Source organism: Xiphias gladius, chromosome 19 (assembly GCF_016859285.1).
Source record: "Xiphias gladius isolate SHS-SW01 ecotype Sanya breed wild chromosome 19, ASM1685928v1, whole genome shotgun sequence".
NCBI lineage: Eukaryota > Metazoa > Chordata > Actinopteri > Istiophoriformes > Xiphiidae > Xiphias > Xiphias gladius.
The window spans coordinates 24882025-24904414 of record NC_053418.1 but is presented as its reverse complement, the minus strand read 5'-3'; the positions used below and the strand labels follow the sequence as shown (position 1 = coordinate 24904414).

The 22390-nt window shown below is 44.3% G+C and overlaps 1 protein-coding gene across 1 annotated transcript; it reads right to left on the bottom strand.

Moving 5' to 3' along the window:
* Positions 1-7434: 7434 nt before the first annotated feature.
* zgc:65851 (uncharacterized protein LOC321113 homolog) lies at positions 7435-12772 on the bottom strand. Its single transcript, XM_040154738.1, has 4 exons — positions 12029-12772; positions 9870-10187; positions 9230-9354; positions 7435-8288 (listed from the first exon to the last, which is right to left on the bottom strand). The coding sequence occupies exons 1-4, from the start codon at positions 12770-12772 to the stop codon at positions 7892-7894; spliced, it is 1584 nt and encodes a 527-aa protein (XP_040010672.1). The 3' UTR covers positions 7435-7891.
* Positions 12773-22390: the final 9618 nt, after the last annotated feature.

Sequence of the window (22390 nt, the reverse complement as noted above, 5' to 3'; positions counted from 1 at the left end):
TTAAAGACAACTTCCGGTTTTCAAAATATTAACGCCTATGTAATCATAAATGTAATCTACGTTGATTACATTTAAGGATTGTTATTTATCTAATACAACAACAAAAAAAAGACCAGAAAAAATAAGTTTTTATGCAAGGTAACACAAGTCTTGGGACAAAATAATATTGAAATTGACGTGAGGAATCTAAAGGTTTTATTTCTCCATAAGAATATAAATCCAGCAATATTCAAGACATATCTACTTTTCTGCATGTTCTTGTTCCAGCTGTGCTCTCGCAGCTGGACAAGTATTGAGCTTAACTAACTGGATGAGCAGCAGAAGCACATCTACCTCGAAAGGGATGGTACCAATTCTACCGCTCTTAACCTGATGAGAACTAAAACATAGAAACACAACTGGTTTCTATGTTTGATAGCCTTTTCGAGCACACTGAGATGTGAATAACGTTATCATATACTCATAGCTGTTCAAGTTTGCAAGTGGCAAAGGTGCGCTTTTATTTTTAAGGTATAGCTGCCTAATGTTTATTGTAGTAGTACTGTTGTGTTCTGGCTAACTTAAAGTAGCTATACTGTGCAATTGCAGATAATCCAAAACAGTACAGCATCAGATATTACTATGTGTAGCCTATAGCTCTGTAATGTGATATAGATAATATGTTACAGTGGCTGGTGCTGTTCTGCCACCCAGTGAGCCTTTGTCTATAAATTCTTAGTCAAATGAGGCCTTTTGAAAATTGAATGTTACTATTGCTCTTTATACACACAATTCATCATACATTATGCTATACAGTCACTCGCTCACACTGTCAGTATGATGACAGAGTGTATTCACTTTCCCAATAACCTCACCGACTGCAATACAAGTTACACTTTTTAAAACGTCCAAACAAAAATAATGCTCCTTCTTCTTCATGTATGGAGAATTCAGAACTTTAAAATATTGTATGTGTGGGGAAAAAAAGAAGGAAAGAAATTTTGATACCATTTATAGGACAAGTGTCTGGCATTATCAGTTTAATGGAGGCTAATGACAGCCAGTCAAGTTTCCATGAAGACTAGAACCTTTTAAACTATAATGGTAGTTTGCACTTTTAACACCAAGTGGCAGCAAAGGCTTGCTATAATTTTGTGTGTGTGTGTGTGTGTGTGTGTGTGTGTGTGTGTCAGCTCACAGAAGCCAGCAGTTATAAATACTTAATGACCTACCACTGTCGCAGCACAAGTGAAAAGGGGGTGAGCATTGCAGCCCAAATACAACAGTTCAATAGGATCTGACACCATACTGTAGGGTGGTCACTTTCTCTACAGGGCTGTGAAACAGACCAGGGTTGTTTAGCATCATCGGGGTGATGCACTTTACATTTCCATGCATCACTCAGACAACAATCTGCATAATCTGACAGACTAATCTTTAGGTTACATATAGTAGCGTAAACATTCCTCTTCTGTAATGATTTGCGTGACTTTCTTTGATTTTTGCTGCATTTTTCCAAAATGCGTTGCCACGACTACCTGTAGTGAACGCAGCTGCTACAAAGAGAAATATGACTCACCAGGTCTTTGCATTATCTGGAAGAAAAGATAAAAGGAACCCGTGCAGGTGATATTCAGAACATTCAAACTAAACAGAGCAACCAAAGCTGTTAATCTACTCTGCGTCTGTTCCCTTTCTTCATCAGTGTCTTGCCTTGAGACATGCCTGGCTTATTTCTGATCTTCACTTTTAGTTTAATCCTTTTAAATCTAAATATAAAAATAAATATAAAATCTTTTTATATGTGCTTGTGTTAATGCATTTTCTGTTTTATATGAAGCACTTTGAATTGAGCTGTTGTTGACAGGGGCCGTACAAACAAACTTGCATTAAACAACAATAAACAGACAGCTATTTCATCGAATAATTTATCTTAAGTGGCAAGTTAACGATCACAGACTCAGCCTTCACAACAAGACATATGACATTATGAGCTTTATTTGTCAGTACCAATGACGTACAACTTGGCAGACTCTTTTAACCTCCATTTTTCTTCTGTTGTCCTTGTAATTTGACTGCTGTTTTAGAGCAAGAATTTTTATAAGATTAAAATGATGTTGTCACACAGAATGAATTTTTAATATATTTTTTCACAGGTATTCTGTTATGTAATAACTGGCTTCGTTGTCATTATGCCAAGCCTCAAATAATATCATCATCATCAAATCAAAAAAAACAATAAACAAATGATTTTTCATGACTTGCACAAGGAACAAACGTGTTTTGGAATGAACATACAGTGTGATTAGTTCTGCCTTTGAAGTTGTGATTATTCACTATCCATCCTTGAAGCTTTAAAACACTTAAAGCCTCTAAAAAGTTGAACCATAACCCAGCAGGTCTTTTAAAAACAAGAACAACAACATTATGACTGCAGTGGTTTTGACTCTATTCTGTGGGGGGCACTCATCCTTGCCGCAGTGTGATGCCGCGGACATTGCCCAGCCATCCTGCACATGTACGATGCTACTGCCAAACCTGGCGTGCTGTAACTGACCCACGCCGTGGTGCACAGTTAGTCTGCTGTTTATTCTCGCCTGGGCTCTGTGTGTGTCAGGCAGCCAAAATTTTGGCTGGGACTCCTCAGCAGCTCCTTCAGAACTGCAGGGCTCTGGGACATCTGCAATGCAGAAGTCTATATATAGCAATATACTTACAGGGAGAGAGATGGGGAGAGAGAGAGAGAGAGAGAGACACAGAGAAAAAAAGACAGGACAGAGAGAGGAAGGACGAGACAGAGAGAAACAGCGAACGAAAAGAGTAGTCCCTTGAACTGAAAGTGAGCTGGAGACTAAAATAGAGCCGACTGAAAGCAGCTTGGTCAACTGTTCTCTTATGTCAAACGCTAACTTTCACCACAAGCTTTATAAAAAAGTACATTTCTAGTTTGTGCAAACTGAAAGCTCAATTATAATTACATGCATGGGGACTCCCAGCAACAGAAACAGGGAAGAGTGGTTGTTAAATACTCAGGTTGAGTATTTATTGCTTTATCTCCAAGGGTCTCGGGAGGGTGGCGGAGGTGGAGGAGGAGAGCGGTTCAATTATGTATGCACCTCCACAACAACAGAATCTGCTGACAGCAGAGCTTAGCACGCACGCAGCAGCAGCACCACCAAACCATGGACAATTCCACTGTCCGGTCGGCAGTGAGCCACAGGCCTGCAGAGCTGTGGGATTGAACGGACTCTTGAATTTTCGATGAATCTGCCCTCTGACAACTCCCTGTCTGACACCCCACCACAGAGGCCCATGCCCAGTCATAACTCTGCTTGTGTCACTGAGGAAGGGTAGCGCGTAAGTCATGCTGAGTCCAGCATGCAGAGAGAGGAGGGCCTGAGTTGCAGCCAGGACTCGGAGATACACAGAATCTTTTTAAGGAAATGTTAAAGAATAACGTAACCCCAGGCTGAAAAGCACTGTTTCGCTGCCCTATCCAGTTCAAAATGTCAAACCAGTTTCACCTCTGAAGTGTGCCCTGCAGCACCTGTAACAACACCCAACAGTGTTGTACTGGAGTAGACCTGTACATCACTACAGCAAGGTGAGAGGTTAAACCACTGCAAGTCAGCAAAAAGGCGACTTTCAGGAAGTGTTAAGTTACTCTTTAACTTTATTGATTTACAATTATTGACAAAGCTGTGTACACTACAGTCTTTACTTTGAATGATGTATCATCTGAAGGAAATAAGCTTGTTCACTGCCTTGCTGAGAATTGGCAGGTGTGCAGAATATATCCTGTTTGTTTAATCAGTACTAAAAACCAAGTGTAAAAACAACACTCTGTGGTTTTACAGGTTGTTATGTGCCAGACTCTTTCTTGGCCAGCTAAGGGATGGGATTGATTTCTGCTTGTTGTGTGTTCAATCTTCTCACCAAACTCTCAACAAGAAAGTGCGTAAGCGTATTTCCCCAAATGTCAGTGTATTCCTCTGACATCATACTTAACACTCTAGGTGCTGATACCTAAGTACCACAGCCTTTCATCTGAATGCTGTATCATTTAATGTCGTTTCAAGAAACTGAACGATAAATAACTGAACTATGGCTTAGTCTTCTACTGAGCTGTACACAGGGACTCAAATCATGCAGTTCATGACATTTGGAAAAGTAACCTAACCCTCTGTATCTGAGTGATCACTACTGTATGAGAAAGATGCAAATGTGCAGTTAAACTCAGTACACAGATAGTGCAAATCCATATATCCTTATCTCTACTGCAGTGTTATAGTGATCTGTTTCAAATAGTATAACATCTCACTGATCGTCCCAAGCCCATCGAGAGGAGATTGTGCATTTCTTGTCCTTTACCTTGCTGTATCATGCTGCATTTTCTTTCCCTGAAACTCACCTGTGCTCCTTTTCTTCTACTACTTTGGCCAAAAACAGTTGTCCTTTCTACTTTCCTCCTGCTTTTCTGACACTTTTATTTATTGTCTGTTAGTGTTGATAATGTTTTTTGCCACTGTGCTGGTTCTCCCTCACGCACATGCACACGCACACACACACACGGCCTCAGGCTATAATGAAGTTCCTGCTGGTGACAGCTGTGCTGGTGGGCTGACACTGGCAACTGCCATCCATCTTAGGCGGCTCCATCTTTCACCTCTGGGTGCAGGCAGGCAGGAAGTGAGATGAGCTGGTATCAACACCCAGCAGACATTATGCAGCTCCGCCCATTAACAATAAGGTATCGAGTGCAGCCTGAAGGCTGCGGAGGCAGGCAGGCTTGTGACTGGAAGAACACAGTTTGTGTTCGTTTTTTGGGGATGAAAGTAAATAAGTAGACACCTCCTCCAATAACAAGTGCTGTCAAGCCTTTTTGAAATGTCACAGATGGAAAAGCACAAGTGTAAAAGATAAAATCAGTGCAGTGGCCCTACCCTAACTGCTTTTCTGGAACCAGCCCTGTGGCAGCAGGCCCCACACCAAGCTGCGCCTTGGCCCTGTCCATTGTATAAGGCCCGAACCTCAGCAGCATTTCCAGCCCCTCCCCTTGACAAGGCAGCAGGTATCGCCCTAAGTACTGTCCTGCCTAGCCCACTGGGTTGCATTAGGCTCCGCCCCAGCAGTGTTTTAAGCCCCACCTCTTGCAGTGGCAGCTTCCACCACCGCCAGCAGTACCATCGTGGCAGCATGAGGCCCCACCTCCAGCAGCAGTCCTGGCCTCAGTCTACAGAGATCCACTAAAATCCACTCACAAAGTGTGGTTGAAAGCTGGAAATAGTATGGGGAGGGTTGTTAACAGAAACTGTGGGGGCTAGCTTGGGTAGCGAACTAAAGCTGTGACTTCTGCAGCCTGTTATCAAACACTTTACTCGTGAGTCTCTGTCACTGTCCTTGCACTCACTGTAGCCCAGCAGCAGTCATCCTAATACTGAGAAAATAAACAAAGAATTATTCCTGAATGAGAAGTCTGCCCCTTTTCCTCTCTCAAACTGGCTGGCCATTGGAGAGCCTCGTGATTTCAAATGGTCAAGTTTAATCTGATTGAACTGTGTGGGCAGCAAAGGAAGCAGGTCAGTTCGCGATTGTGTCTTGCCCCATGCCATATAGAAATGCATGGGAAGCAAAATCTGGTCTGACTGTTCCATCACCTCTTGTACTGCCTCAGCCCTGCCCCCAGGGTCACCCCTCTCCAAGCAGCATTTACAGCCCCACTCCCAGCAGTGGTAGCAGGTTCCAGCCCTTTTTGAAGTGTGTCAACCGTCGCTCTTAGACCCTGAATGAACTGTCCATGCACGAAGAGAGGATCTGTGCGAAGTGAAGGTGTATTCGAGGTGCAGTAGCTGGGATGTGTCAATTCGAGAATAGAATGTGACAGCCCAAAAATTGCTGCTTTTTTGTACAGTTGATGCGCATAGATGGGACATCAGCATAAGCAATGGAATGGAAGCAATTGACATGTTGGTTAAAATGCACACAATGAAATAAGCTAAGGTTTCATCTGAAGAGAATGTGTTGAGAGCAGAGTTGTAATCAGTGGAAGCAGCTGCGGTTCACGCAGTGAAATGTGAAAAAGTAGCTGCTATGTGCAGTTGGAATATCAGCTAGAAGCTTTTGAGCTGCAAATGTTGAAAATAGCTGAACTTACAACACTTATAATATTCATTTACAAATTTCAGTCCAATTTGATGACATTGAAGACACAGAGATGTAGTGAATGTTTGGTTAATAAATGTTTTTATTTGGCTTTGAGAGAAATATCACTGCATGAGATAGCAGCACATACAGTCACAGTTGTATAGCAGAACGGTCTGGAAAGTGTCAGCACTCCTCAGCCTCCCCAGAAACAAGTGAGATGCAGGTGAAAACATGTTTTATTTTAACTTTCAGTCATGGTTAAGGCAAGTTTTTTTTTTTAATGACTATACAACAAGCAAAAATCTATCCTGTCGTTAAGTTTATTCAAGCTCCACGAGTCAGGCCATGCATTCATGCCTGTTGGTTGATTCATTTGTCGAAAGCAAAAAGCAAAGGGGGTGAAATGATGAACAACAGTGATGCAAACAGTTCAGGGCAAAGTGACAGTAAGAGTTATGTTGAAAATAGCCCTTATATGTGACTCTGTACCATATAACCATGACCCCAGCAGCATCTGCCCCACCTGCCAGTTGCAGACTGAGCTGAGGGCTGTCAGTGTCACCAGCAGCTGCCTGACACTGACAGCTACGCTCGCCTTCACCTTGTTTTCTATTTCCAGCTAAATTAAACAAAAGCTCTAACGAGTCCGTGTGAGGAGAAATTAAAAAGAGGTTGGTTTTCTCTAAAAATTAAGGGAAAGAAAGTGAGGAAGTGGACTTAATTATAAATATTCGACTCAACAATTCCTTGACAAATGAATCAATCAAAGGGGGGATAATTCATATTCCCAAATATATATATATATAGATATATATATATATATAGCAGCAATTTCAACTTTATACTTTTCATTCCCAAAGATGCAGTTCCTCATGAAGGAGCTGCGTACTCCTCCTTCCCACCCACCCTCGCAACACATTTGTAAATACAGTTTTTCTGAGCTCCGAGTTGCCATTATTGCCGTGCTGTGATGCTGCGGTGAATAAAAATGGATGGAAAGGGGCTTGAATGGTTAGTGGTACATTTCATTTTGTCGTGGTGGGATGAGATGTAGATCTAAGTGGAGAGTAATGGAGAAGAGTGGAAAAAAGAGGGGAGCGAGAAGCCCTCACCTGCTGTGGGAAATGTTGGGTTTGACTTACAGTTTCAAATAGAAGCTTTTTTTAACTTCCCTGTGCGACAAGCCGACATTCAGGACGGAGCTGGTAGAGCTTTGTTGTGTGATAAAATCCTTACTTACAGTACTCCCCAACTTTTATATGTAAAAATCAAATAGCACCGTAAAAGTTGGACTGGCTGTGTCTCATGCTTCAGGATCTGTGCATTTATCTTAAAGTCTGTGTGCTGACCTAATCGTTACTTTCAAGGTGTTGATTGCTCTTACTGTGGATATTATTCATTAATGGCACATTTGCTGTTGCTGACAAGAGGAAAAATCATTCAAACTTATGAAACTTTGAGGCATCATGCTAGCGTTCTGCACGTCTCTCTGCGCTTACGGGACGTAAAATCACGACGACCCCCGCAGGGTATATAAATGATTTAAACTCATCTGCCATTGTAGAACACCTACTACCTTCTAAACTAATCAATTCTGAGTTACAGAGCAAACAGAGACGGGAAAATGCCAGAAGGTGTTAGGCCTCTGGAGTGTGCACAATTTTGTGTGTGTGACAGAGATGATGTATAGAGTAACCAGATCCATATAAGTGATTGGTGGGATGTGGAATGTGTTAGTGATGATGATGAAGATGATGACGCAGGCAATTTAACTCTTGCTGATCTTGCCAGTGGGGCTCTCCTTCTTCGTCTCCTTCTCCTCTTTCTCCTTTGGCTTCTCCCCCTCCTCCTCCTCTTCCTCCTCCTCACCCTCCTCCTGGTCATCTCCCTCCTCTCCCTCCTCTCCCTCTTCTACCTCCTCCTCTCCCTCCTCCTCCTCTCCCTCCTCCTCTCCCTCCTCTCCCTCCTCTCCCTCTGCCTCTTCCTCCTCCTCCTTCTCCTCCACCTCCGCCTCCTCTTCCTCCTCCTCAGGCTTGGCGCTGGACTTCCTGTAGGCTCCGAGGGTGTAGGTTCGGGCTGACATGTAGGAGAAGCCGGGGTAGCCCGACTGGACTGTGGCTCCACCAACAGAGCTGAGGCGGCACTCCTCGCCTTCCAGCAGCTTCCTGTACAGACAAAGAGAGAGAGAGACAGGGGAAAAGACCCAATGACCTTATAGTCTGGTTTTGTTACTATTATGTGTATCTCTCCTGAAGGATCTAATGTCACTGGGATATCAGTGGCATCTGCTGGATATCTGCTGTCTGTTTTGGTACATTTGCCCTGAACATCATCACTGTTGCTGAGTAAGATTTTTGTAAGGTTTCACATTGTATCAGTTACTTTCAAGTGTCCTGTTGCAGTGGGAGAAAGACTAATTCCTCTGCGTAAAAGCATTTTAAACCACACTGTCAAAGTGGAAAACAGTATAATTTCTTCTTTTTAGATATTTTTGTGGAATTTTGCTTTTATTGGACAGTTTACAGTGTAGATGTAGTCAGGAACTGTGTGGCAAGAGAGGGTTGTATGATATGAAACAAAGGGCCCTGGCCAGAATCAAAGTGGGGGCGTTGCTTTCATCGAGTATACCATGTGTCTTTAAAACTAGGCCACTGCACTACCCAAAAGAGTTTAAAATTACATTTTAAAAATGCTTGAAATAAAATGTTGGAGTGGAAGCAAAGCTCGTCTTAATGTTGAGTGCATTTTCCGAGAGATGCGTAAATAAAATATCAACTGAAAATTTGTAGCTGGAATTCAAACTTTCAACAATTAAAAAAAGAAGCTGATTGCTTGACTGGAATTTTTTGGCAGAGTTTCCACTGAACTTCAAACATATATGAAGGTGGGAAAAACAAAGTGCAAAGTACAAGAACAACCATTATTCTTTCAGTATTCATTCAGTATTCATCATTAATTAAATTATTATTATTATTACTCTTCATATGAATGGTTAAACTGAGCAAAGGATGGGGCCGTCTACTGCATAATTTAAAAACTAACAGTTAGTCAGGTTAGTTCAGTCTCTCAAACTGATTTCTGCTGTGTGGTTTGTAATTTAGCCAACCTGTAGGCAGCGATCTCAATGTCCAGCGCCATCTTGACATTCAGCAGGTCCTGGTACTCACGCAGGTGACGGGACATTTCTCCTTTGGTGCTGCGCAGGGCAGCCTCCAGCTGCTGAATGGTATCCTACACACACAAAATCACATTATGACCGATGAACAGGCGGCCGTGAACCGAGATGGGCCGAAAAACACCTGAGATAAGATTGTAATTTTTGGGCTGTCACACTGAACAAGGACTGCGTTCATTTTTAATATGAAAGTGATCTATAAAACCTACTCCTAGAATTAGGTGTCCCAGGCTGTGTCCTTCGTCACTGTCTACCGTGCAGAGTTCAACTGATGAGTGTGAGGGCTCTGGCAGAATTCAAGACTTTTGTAAGTTCTGTTGTAAATGACCCCATTTTTAACAGTCTCTGTTATTAGCCTTATTTTGGCCTCATTAGACATACGGCTTGTAAGATTAATTATTTTTAGTATTTTTGTCTGTTGCCTGATTTTTGTTTGTTTTGTCTGCAACATCTCAAGCTGCTGTCTTGATCAGGTCTCCCTTGCAAATAAGGTTTCCGACCTCAGCGGGACTCAACTAGTTGAATAAAGATGAAATAAATAAAATATTACTACCCCAGGTCATTTACATACCTGCATCTCTCCAATTTCATTGTTATGGCGATCCTCCATCTCTGCAATCTGCCTCTCCAGGGCCTCATTGTGTCCCCTGAGGGACTCGATCTCCAGGGTGCGGGCCTGCACCTGCCTGCGGTACTCACTCAGCTCCTCCTTCGAGTGCTTGATGGCGTCCTGGTTGCGGGCGGCCGCCTCGGTCACGCTAGCAAACTTGGAGCGGTACCACTCCTCCGCCTGGGCCTGGTTCCTGGCTGACAGGTTCTCGTACTGAGCCCGGATGTCCTTCAGGGCGGCAGCCAGGTCGGGTTTACTCATGTCCATCTCCACTGACACCTGGACATATGAGAAAGGAAAAAGGGAAGTTTTTGAGTTGCAGGGCTTAGTTTATAGACAGGAATTATATCTGAAGATACGAGACTGATTCTGTTTGAATGTGTCACGGGGATTCATTATTTGGTGACCAGGATGTCACTGTTATTGGTTCTGCTGGGAAAATGTAGTGCCATTGAGCAATACCCTGAATACCGTTCTGGTTGTACTGGACAGATGGATTGAACAGGATAAACACGGGATGTTCACATGTGACTACGTTCTGAACATCAGTGACTGTAATTGAAAGCTACTGTAATACATCGGTTTGCGACAAAAAGGCGTTTCAAGAACGCCACACTGGGGTAGGTAACGGACTAACCGGCCTTATAACAACAGGAAGGAAACTGGAGCATTAGAAATTCCTTTTATGTGGACAGAACCGTCTAAACTCGTGATTCAACCGCTCCTCACAGGTGAGTGCTGTTGTCAACCGCTGCGTTCAATGCGCACCGCCTCTCTGTAGCGCTGCAGCCTACTACCTCCGGTGACATTTACCGTATGTAAAAGGTTGGTGGACTGCCGCAGGGATGATTAATCGACTGCTGACTCAGGCTTCTCTCTGCTGGAGGAAGCCGCGCCTGTCACTAGCCTACATGGCAGTGATATTCCCTGCGGGGGAGAGGCGAAGCCCCGGAGAAATCTACCCAGCAACCGTCGCTCAAACGCGCGGCTCACTTAACACCACTGCACAATCCACGGATTGATTTCTGCTCCAAGTTGCAGGGGACGCTGCCCACTGCTCTTCACTACCTCAGAGTCCTTCCTGCTTGCTCCATCGCCAATGTGACGATGTCGCAGAAAAACAGTTCCATATGAAGTCTGAGTAACTCCAGGGGCGTCTACATTTGAGCAGGAGTCAGCCTCGTTGGGGGGTTTTGTTGATGAAAACATCTCCATGTACACTCGGGGCGAGACATACCAGAACTTTTTGGGTCAAACTCTGACAGTATTTCCACTGTTGTGCTGCTGCCCCTTGGGGCGACCACACCCTTGGATTATGCGCTTTTCATGCGCCCCCCCCCGTAATAAAACCATCCCCCTCATCCCCACAGTATTTAGCTACCTAATGGCGGGTCTTACAGTGGCTCACCCTGCGCGTTTGTAACACAATACTCACACAATAGCCCCACTGAGAGCACAGTTTTAGCTGCTAGAGAAGAAGGGGGGGGCACCAGTGGCTGAGACGAACGGGGGCGTGACGGAGCTCGCGAGAGCCCCGCGGGGGTGAGGGGGGGAGGTTGGGAGGGACAGCCCGCGGTGCTGAAACGGAACTGCAGTGCCATCAATTATCCGGTACGCAGCCGGAAAAACTCGCGACTCAAGGCTCGAGGCTGCTACTACACTTTGACATTCTAACACCGCTGTCGTGGTAGCCTGCGGAATTCCTCGATTACCTTGACAGTAGCCTGTATACACAGTCTTTGGGGGACCTGCGTATTTTACTCTTAAGTTTTTCAAAGTAATACTGCCAGTGTATGAGTTCATTTGTAACAAATCAGTCATTTTATTTGCTGGTTCCATGATGCTATTTGCAGTATACAGAAGCGCTAGAGTCTACTGAGGCCATTAGGAAACACGCCGAATAGCCGAGCCTCAAGTTTTCTTTTTTACTGTCACTGTTGTCAGTCCCTGTAGCAATATGTCGGACTACTGGGTGAAATGTGTAGGCCGTGGATACGAAGGACACGAAGATTCAGAAGTGTTTGTGACACTGTAAATTCGCGGTTGATGATAAATCTGACAAGTGGAGCCAAATAGTCTACCACCAGCCAGACTATGGAGCCCAGTGGGGGGATGTGTACCTGTGTGGCCTGCAGAGACGCCTGCAGCTCCTGCAGCTCCTCCTCATGAACTTTCCTGAGGAAGGACACCTCGTCCAGCAGGGACTCGACCTTCTTCTCCAGCTCCAGGCGCGCTAGGGTGGCGTCGTCCACGTCCTTCCGGTAGCCCTTCAGGGTGCCCTCCGCCTCCTCGCGCAGCCTGGTCTCCTCCTCCAGCTTCTCCCTCACGCGCTCCAGGGTCTCGTTCATCTGCACGCAGTCCAGGTGCATCTGGCTCTTCTCGTGCGTCAGCTCCTCCACGCGCGCCCGCAGCTCGCGGATCTCCTGCTCGTACAGCTCGTGCAGACGCGAGGGCTCGCTGTTGCGCTGGCGCAGCAGCGTGACCTCTGCGTCCAGGACTTTATTCTGCTGCTCCAGGTTGTGCACCTTCTCGATGAAGGACACGAAGCGGTCGTTGAGGCCCTGCAGCTGCTCCTTCTCGTTGGTGCGGATGATCTTGAGCTCGTTGGTGACCGCGGTGGACTGGGTCAGGTCCACCACGGATTCCGGCATGGAGGAGAAGACGCGGCCGGGCGCCGCTGTCCTGCGGTAGGTGGTGGAGGACATCACCGAGGGGGAACCGTAGGTGCGGTGGCTGCTGCGGAACCCCGCAGAGTGCAGGCGGGACGGGCTGCTGCTGCTGCCCAGACCCACGCGGCCGGACCGGGCATCTCCGAAGATCTTCCGATAGGAGCTGCTGCTGTAAATGTCGCCGGAGTAACTCATGTTGCCTTTACCTTGGCGGTGTCCGGTCCCACGGCTCCGTACGGGAGAGAGACAGAGTGTGCGTGGAGTTCAGGGGTGTGTGAGGGTGAGTGTGAGAGAGAGAGAGTGAGATGCGAGTGATGTCTGGCCAGGACAGGTGCTTTTATAGCGAAGGCGCCGGCGCATCATCTGACGCAGCGACAGCAGAGGACGAGGGGAAACCTGCAGGCTTTTGCAGAAAGCCTCCGCCCCCTGGGGAGACACGAATTCACTCATGTAGCTCCTCTTTTCTGCCTTGAAGCTCGGGCATCAACACAACTTTATACGAAGATCACGTCTTCTAGTTAGGGGCTTTATTTGTCGCCTTTTTGGCCTGAAAGCTGATTGAACTTCACGTCTGATTGACTTATCAACCAACGGTTCCCTATAATGCGAAATAAAATCACATCATAAGAAAAGAACATGTGTAATCTCATGTATTATTCCACCGGGCTGTCTCGTGTTACCTTCGTCCGTACTGACCACTGTCGTTGCAGTTTTTGGTTGCTGTCCCAGCAGAATGGCAAACGGGATCGATGTGTGCAGCTGTGCGCTAGAGAGTGTGTTAGTGGTGCTGCAGTCTGCATCCAGCATACCCCCCCCCCACACACACACACACACATACCCACCCCACCCCACCCCGGCCCCCGGACTCCGCAATATCGGAATACGGGATGAGGCTCATTCTGGTGGCCTGATTCTTGCTCTCCCACATCATCACAGCCTCACCACCGTCCTGGAACACCAGCGATGCGGTGGTATGTCGTAAAGTGGCAAAATGTGGCCTCCTGTCTGTCGCCGTCCTCACGACTGACACATAGGCCTGTCTGAAATTAACTCTGTTCCGTTGTGCCTTCGACTTTTATGACTTGACCTCATATGAATAAAACTTTCCATCACGTGTATGAAGAACATATAGTTGCCTAAAGATTGGCCTAAACTTGATGCCCAAAACCCCCCAAAGGTGGATAGGAGTTGTTCCTTTGATGAGTCAACACTGCATATTCTCTGCTGAGCCGGAGAGAGCGATCACTAGCCCTATTCTGTCTCTGTTGCATAAAACAAACCCACGTCCGGCCGCTGTGACGCTGAAGGGCTAGCGCAGAGCTGTTGCTGGCCTTGGTCCTGATCCCGGCGGGAGAGGGACCACGCCCCTGCAAAAGGAGAGAACCCCCACCCACAGGACTGCAGCCTCAGCCCCACCGAACACCGCCTGTCTGGAGAACAGCCCGAACGGTGAAAATGTGCAGCAGACCCAGTGCCAAGTCATCTCCAGTCACCTTAGATCTCAATCTCTGGCGGTGCTGCTTACAGTGGTTAACAAAGTAAAAAGTGGAAAACACTGCAAATAAACGAGTTTTCTTCGTACCAGTAGTCACCTACTTTCTACAGCCTCACGTCAACAGATATTCTTATCGGGTGAAAGTATTTGTGTCCATAATAGATCAGTACAGGCTCCTTCAATTCTTGTCTTTATGTATAAGATTTTAAGATCCTCTGTAGTTCAGTGTGTTTGCGATTGCTTTTTAATGCAGATCAGCTGTTTTCAGCATTTCACGTGTCTCACTCCATACGATGATTCGTTTTAGGCTGATCCAGTCTCTAGATTCTTCCTTTATTCCAGACAGTGATTTATTTCATAAAAAATGCAAAAACTGGAGTCATGCAACTATCCCCAATCCTACTCATTCACTTGGCTTTTACCTGCTTTGTTTTGGGGCTAAATATGAAGGCAATTTAAATATATGTTATATGTATTTTATTTATATATATTTTATTTTATAGATAGATAGATAGATAGATAGATAGATAGATAGATAGATAGAAGGCATTAGGAGTCTTTTGATTTTTACCAACACATGTTAGCCAGTAGGGGACGCTAAACCCCCAGTGGTACTTCATATGACCAGCAACCTTGAACTGATGCTGAGCACCTGTAAAAAGGAACCTCAGCCTCACTGTTATCACAGTAACATTTTCATGCGGAGCATTTCTTCAAACTGGGACCAGTGCCCATATAACTGAGGCAATGGCAGTGAATGTAACATGGGCAAGGTCATAACAAACTCACTGAACTAGTCAGTTTCCAGGTTATGAAGCAGCAAGGCTTGGAAATGCACACACATACACCATAGGATGACAGGTAACATGGACATGACGTTCTGTGAGGCCTTCGGTCTCACGTTTCGGCTCCACACTGACGTATGAAACTCAGGCCCACGAGATTATAGCTCAGTTCATCAAGAGGGAGAAAATATCATAGAATACAAACTCGTACAGACTGGCGGGAAGGTAAATAGGGAAGGTTATCATGAATAGGAAGAACTCTTGAGCAGAAGAGCTCCTGAGACTTATTTAGGTGTGTGTGTGTGTGTGTGTGTGTGTGTGTGAGAGAGAGAGAGAGAGAGAGAGAGACAAGACTGCAGCGCTCTCCCAAAGCCACCTAGCCATTTTGTCTGTCTGTGGTAACAAAAGGGCCCATTGAGGAGGGAGGATCCCCATGACTCAGCAGGAAATGACAGGTAGGCAGAAATGTCTGATTTCTATCATTATGGGTCTTGCTCAGCCTCCCTCTCTATAGTTACCAGAAAGCCCAGTAACAGGACAGGCTGCACCTTGATTCAATTTATTCTACTGAAAGCATCACATCACTCAGTGAAGGGATTCGTGCCATCAAATGTTTATTCATGCATTCAACTAATTATCCCATCAGCTGTGATACCAAACTACTGGCTTTACTGCCATATCATAAACTGACTTCCATTTCAGTGTACAGGTGCAATGTGCGGTGTTTTTGCCTCAGCAAACAACCAAAGCATTAGCCCTGACACAAAAGGATAATGACTGTAAACAAACTAAGCCACAGTTGGCAGCCTTGAACAGTCCCTTCTTTGCCTTTTGCATGCAGACAGAGCCACCGGTTGGATGTCACAGGAAATATGCAGTGGTGCTTTACAGCGAAAAAACAAAACAAAACAGGAAGATGGCGCTGTTCTTCCAGCAGAAAGAGAGCGGAGGCTTTCAGGGTTTGTGGCAATGTCAAATGGGGGAACAAGTGAAAGGTTGATGGAACATATATCATCATTTATCATATAGCATCATAAATATATGTATCCTGTTGTGTATAAAAAGGGAAAGTAAACACAAACACACACGGAGTGGCGCCAGATAACAGACCTTTATAAAAGCAGACATTTTAACCACGTTAATGATGGCTGCATTCCATTCATTTCAGCCATGTACAAGGCCTTTTATCACGCATGCTAGCGTGGCTCACTGGGTTAGTCACTGGAACCATGCGACCATTAATACTATTAGTTGGGCTGGTGCTTTTCCTGCTGTGACCTATCAAAATGTCCGCCATGAGAAAGGCCCACAGTCAATGTCGATGTGAGTGGCTGGTCGAAAACACAAGCTAGAATGACTGAGGGCTCCTCAGGAAATCAGTATTAGGAGTTGATTTTGTACTATCAACTGCACAAATCGCAAAAGTAATGTGCAGAAAATGTTGAGTGTCCCGGAAAGCTCAACCTTAGCTCATACTGCATACTAGCTATCAGCATGTTGCGATCTAGTCAGAGCCCTGAATGTTATTAAGGTGGTGGATAGTTTTGCACAGAAATGTCTGTTTTCAGAGAGTCCATACTATCACTGAGTGTTAGTGGCTGTGTGGGACTTGGTGACAGCTGATAGAAGTGGCCGAGTGAGGGCTTTGGATTGAAAATGTGTCATATTTTTAAGCCTATAATTTTTCAAATACACGTATTTATATCTAAACGCTAATTTTATTGGTTTCAAGCAAATTGCTTTTTTTTCTTAATACTGAAAATGTGCATATATAAGCTATCGCCACACTGTGGCAGTGACTTTTCTCCAGCCCTGCTGTTCCAGCCTCTGCCATTGTTTGTAAAAGGGAAGCCTCGCTATAGTGCGAGCAGCAATCATTTTTGTTGGTCGGAATGATAGAAACTCTTTTATAACCAATGTAACAGTACATGAGTGTGGTAAGGCAGTAGCCTTGGTCTCAGTGGTTCAGAGTTATCATCTACAGGTGACACACTTCATTTGATGAGCTTGAGCCATTCAGACCTGGCAGTATGGAGACATACAGTCTGCCTCACTCTACGTGCTGTAACACCGTGTCAGCATGTTACCGCGGAGGGAGCTAAAGAATGGCCCCGGCCCTACACCTCCCCAGGTGGGACTGCAACACTATATTATGACACTGCCCTCACTAGCCTGCTACTCTAACCCTTCTCCTTCTGCTGTCCCAACCGCTGCTGCTGCTGCTGCTCCATCCTGTGGTCTCATCTAATAGACGTCTAAATACTGTAAACACTGCTCCGCAGGGCTCCTGGTATATTTCAGCCATTCAACCGCAGCAAAACATCAATAATTAACCTTTCGTAAGTTTAAAACAATATACACTATCACTGAATATTAGATAGGGCTCAGTCAGTGTGGTCCACCTCTGTTCGTGTAGTTTGATTGATTACATATTTATTGCATTCAGCACTGTAATTGAGACATTGTAAGTAAAACAATTGCTATCTGAGAGATTAACGATGGTATCATGTAGGACTGAAGATGTCATTTAACCACACGTAGTGTATATTTCAATGTCTAATGGTATTTAATAAAAGAAGAATAATAGAAAAATTCCAGCTCTCCACGGAGGCGCCAACACAAACCCCTCTCCAGTGGCCCCGCTGCTTTGAAACTCATTTCCATTTGGTGCTTTGAATGCCAGGTTTGACTCACAAGCACTAAGCCAGGGTTTCTGTGAAGCGCTTTACTACGTGTCACATACAGGCCACTGAGCTAGCTTGCTTTGTTCTATCTTGGAGGCACTGATTTTGTCTGATGTGCTCTCTTCTCTCTGGTCCCCTGAGACCCCTCTTTCCCACACGCAGAAGATCTCCTCCATCTGTTTGCATATACACATACAAGTGCAAAACACACCTACTCTGTATATACACACGCCGCTCAATTCTCTATCCCTCGATCTAAAGCTGTCAGCCGTGATGGAGGATGATCATGCACGGCTGTTGCCACTCAGCCGCTTCCTGCACTAACATTATGATCAGACACGTGGCCATACTGTATGTGGCTACTGCAGGATTTATATTCAAGTGATGAAATCCAGTCACGCTCAGATAAATTCATTGACTTTGGGTGGAAATTGGGGACCGTGGTGATGGCCAGGCAGATGGACAACCCTCCAGACTGGAGGAGATATACTCGAAATACTACAGGACAAGAGCAAAGTAAATTACTTGCACCCCAGCACTGGTCTGGTCTTCCTGCCGTGAGGGAGGCGCTACTGCAGCCTCGGGAGGAGTTTCTTTCCTCGCGCTCTCAGACTTCTTAACAACGACCTTGCTTAAAGAGTGCGTGCTCAGCCACAGTTTTAGGACCGACTCTCATGCTCATCAGCGCTCAACTCACATTCAAATTTCCTGTCCACCATTACCTCATTAACGCTCATCTCAGTTCAGTGCCACTATGTCTCTTTATTCTTGTCCTTGTTTATTGTTTATTTTTTTAGCTTTCATTTTACCTTAATTCTATTTTTACTTTTTTACATATATATTCTGAATATTTTCTAAAATTTCTCTTTTTTTGTACATGCTTGTAATATGTTGTAAATCATTTCTTTTGCACAATCTTGGATCATGGCAATTTCACCACATACACACATCAGTCAAATACAAAATATAAAGAAGTGCATTGCATACAGTATCTTGTTCTTAATTTCACTGTTAATATGAGCCCTGTGTCTTTTGTCTGTAAAACCTAAACGTTTACAAGAAACATAGAGATCATATTATTGATAATATTATTTCAATCTTTTCAATTAAATTGTATTATTTTTTTGGCTACATGGGGGCAGCAGAACACGGAGCAACTTTAGTATTTATTCAGTATCGTATTTCTAACCACCCAACCAGTGTCATTCCAATTTTCACTCTCCTTTTAGCTCTGTTTTCTTTCTTCACCAATTCCAAGAGATATATCTCAATATCTCTCTGTTCACTAGCTAGTTGCTAACTTTGTCTGCCATTTGACCGTGAGCAGGTAGCATGCGTTCAGTTTAACTGAGCTTTTTTGCTAAAAACTGCTGCCTGCTGCAGCTGGAAATGAGGTTGATGAGCGCAAAGAGAGAACCAAAACTGTAAAAGTTGCAGGCTGTAAAACCAAAACGATGTGCTAAAAGATGCTAAAACTACACTGTCTACTGACCAGGGGTGGTAATAGGTGTTAAGAATTGAAAATGTTTGGGATCCACAGGACTACAGTCATAAAATACTAGTTAGATTGTAAACCAAAGTTTATAACTACCTTTTTGGGCTTTTGTGTTCCATAATCTATAAAATCAGAGGCTTGGAAATCTGTTCAATTATCATTTAGACATGTGACACTGTTGAAAACAGTCATGTGATGATCCAGAGCCATGCACACACTGACAATGGACCTTCTTTAACACTTTGACTAGTCAAAGCAGCAAGAATACAGGTGTAATTCATAAAATTAACAATGTGTCCCAGTAACACAATACACAACACAAAAACCTTTATTAAACCAAAACCTTCCATTGACGTTATTATTACACCTGTGTTTTTCCTGCTATGACTCGTCAAAATATCTCACATGAAAAAAGAACCATGAACTATGAACTCGGGGTCACCATGAGGTAAATAGTGGTCAAACTAAATAATAAAACTGTCTTTTTACAAGTATTTTCAAAGGAACACAGAGTGAATTCATAAAAACCCGGAGAGGAACGAGTAACATACAGTCAATACCATTACTGTTAAATGCCATGCCACTTCTAACCGTGCTTAATCATCATCATACAACCGTCCTGACTGTGGGGACATTAGGGGGGGGGAGTCATTATTGGCGACCTGATGCCTTTAAGTGATAAAATGGCCATGTGCGCACCCAGTTGTTCTCAAGGGTTTGGTGTTGTTGTGTGTTTCCATGGCACACATCATTTGTTGATTGATTGTGATGCTTGGCTGCACTTGTCATGTGGGTGTGTTCCCTGCATTAGTTGCCTACGTGTCCAAATGCAAGTTTGCACGTGTGTGTGTGTGTGTGTGTGTGTGTGTGTGTGTGTGTGTGTGTGTCTGTTTGCCGATGTGTATGTGTATGATTGGTCAGGGCGGTCCTAGGAGGCGAAGGTCGAAGTAAGGTGGGTCTGCAGGGCCTGGATAAACTGCTGGATTTGACTAATCTGACAAGCGAGGATATGACGGGGTGCGTCGTTAGGCCTGTGACCCCCGCAAACACACACATTGACTTACACAACTCTGTCAATAAAATTTCTGTAAACACACACATCCACCGACAGGTAGGTTATGTCAATACACTCAGCTGGAGCGTGTTGTGCTCGGCTCAGGCCAAGCTGCGTTGCCGAGTCCCTCTCCTGTTTCATGTGCAGATTAAATGTAAGGTGTGTCTTTTCGTGGACGCTTTAATGCAAAGTGCTTTTCAGTAGGATGCAAATGCCACAGTGGCTCTAAGTCTGCAGGAAAGGACATTAGGTCATCACAACAATGACAACCATTCCACAGTGTCCAGAGTGTGCACACTGCTGTAGACAGGCATTCAGAGACCGTCCCGACCATCCTGACCTCTCCATAGTGCTGCAATGACCCTGCCGTACCCCCCCCGCATAGCGAACTCATTCTCATGATCTCGACACTGTACAGTCGACAGCATTTCAGCTAGGACAAACAGCTGTGAACAAAGGTTAACCCACGTCCATTATCATTCGTTGATATCTTTAATCTGCTACGAGGTTTAGTGTTGGACTGATATGTAGCCTTTTAATGGGAAAGTCAGTGTTTGAGTTGAATTCCTTTCAATAATTCCAAGAAATGACAGGCATTAAGTTATTTCACTCGTATCTCATTCACGTATACTAAATTCGGTTAATGGCCTCCTAGCCAGTCGTTCCCAACCTTTTCGGCTGGTGACCCTTTCAACACGAAGCTAGATCTCAGTGCAGCCCATCACCAACACATCCTTGTGTCTAATTATTTTAGTACTTGTTCATGGTCAAGAACCTGTTGCACCTGCTGTTCAGAAGGACAAATTAGGGCTAGTTGTAGCACTAAGTGATTAGTAAGTGGAGACATACACATCACTGAATTAAAATGGGTCAGTACACACTATGTATTTCTTAGGTAGTGACTAGTTGTTACTATATAGTTGCACCCATAACTGCCGAGTGGAACGGTTGCATAGCTAACTGAATTTACAGGTAAAGACGTTAGTTTGCTAATAGATGACCTATTTAGAGTGAGGGGTTAAAGGAGTAATATAGATGATAGTTAACACATTTAATTTGGCACTCCATTAAAATGCTGTTTAATAATGATTTCAAGATTTTAAGTGACATTTCACAGAAATAATACAACATACGTCAACATACAAAATGTTATCCTTATAATGTTAGACTATGGCCTAGTGTTAGCTAGGTTAGCATGACCAAATCATTTATTGCTCATTTTCAGCTGAATGATTACTACTAACTCTGAAACACAGACTCACATCCATATCTCCATATGTTAATAAAACAATGGAACACATACATACTACAAAGGGCTAGCAGTTAAGTTTTAATATATCGTTTGCTGCCCTAAAAGTATAAATTTTGTACAGTCGATCGGTTAATTCTTTCTTTTTTTCTTTTAGACATAGCTAGATGTTTTCTTGAAGCCGATTTTCACATTACTAAAGATTTAACTAGTTAAGACATTTCTCAAGTTTTAATGGTGCAATCCAATTTAGTAAATCACCAGTTTAAAACTAGATTTTAAGAACTAGTAATGAGTTTATGGGTAGCTGGTACAACCCGGGCTTGAGGAAGTAATATCCAGTAATCTTTTTCACAACCCCTTAGATTTATTGTGTTACCTACCTACCTCTTAGACTATTCTATTATATCACTGTGGAGAGCTCCCTTTCGGCTGCCAGGCTGATATTTGACTTGTGAGTCATAGACCAATATCATCCTGGTATATCTGCATACTTAAGAGTGGAACGCTAGATTGTAAATGTCAAGTCTGGTGCATTCAGGCGGTGCAAATGGCGGAGAAGACTTGCCGAATACCCATAGTGAACTGGATGCATGAGATACTTTCTATGTTTCACCTATTGGAGCTCAGTCCCCAGGCATGATAACCAGTCCAAGACCTACAGTATGCTGAAATGATACAAAGCTGAGGAGGAGTTACAGAGCTCTCCATGGTAGAAAAAAAACCCCCAAAACAAAACCTTTTTCCATTGCTCCCCTCCCCCTCAGCAGTCAGACAGCACCAGAAGGGATGCAGGATGCTTTTCCAAGATGCCCATCCCCCTCTTTCTTCTTCTTCTTCTTCTCTGGCTTTGTGTGTTGGTTATAGAGCTGCATCAGATGGCTGTGATCACACAAACCTGGGCTTTGGCCAGCAGATTACTCTGAAACACACTGGATGGCTGGCATGGATCAAGCCCCCGTGGTTTTCTTTCATCTGTGGTGCGAGAACCTCCTCATTACTGTCTATTCAACCTCTTCCTGAAAATTAATCTTTGTATGAGAAACTGGTG

Bases quoted from the DNA above. Each gene is read 5' to 3' on its own strand.
- zgc:65851 (XM_040154738.1), bottom strand. From the start codon at position 12,772: ATGAGTTACTCCGGCGACATTTACAGCAGCAGCTCCTATCGGAAGATC. The intron at 10,188-12,028 runs GTACACATCCCC...TCATATGTCCAG, and splicing joins CGTCTCTGCAGGCCACACAG to GTGTCAGTGGAGATGGACAT. The intron at 8,289-9,229 runs GTTGGCTAAATT...TTGTCTGTACAG, and splicing joins ATTGAGATCGCTGCCTACAG to GAAGCTGCTGGAAGGCGAGG.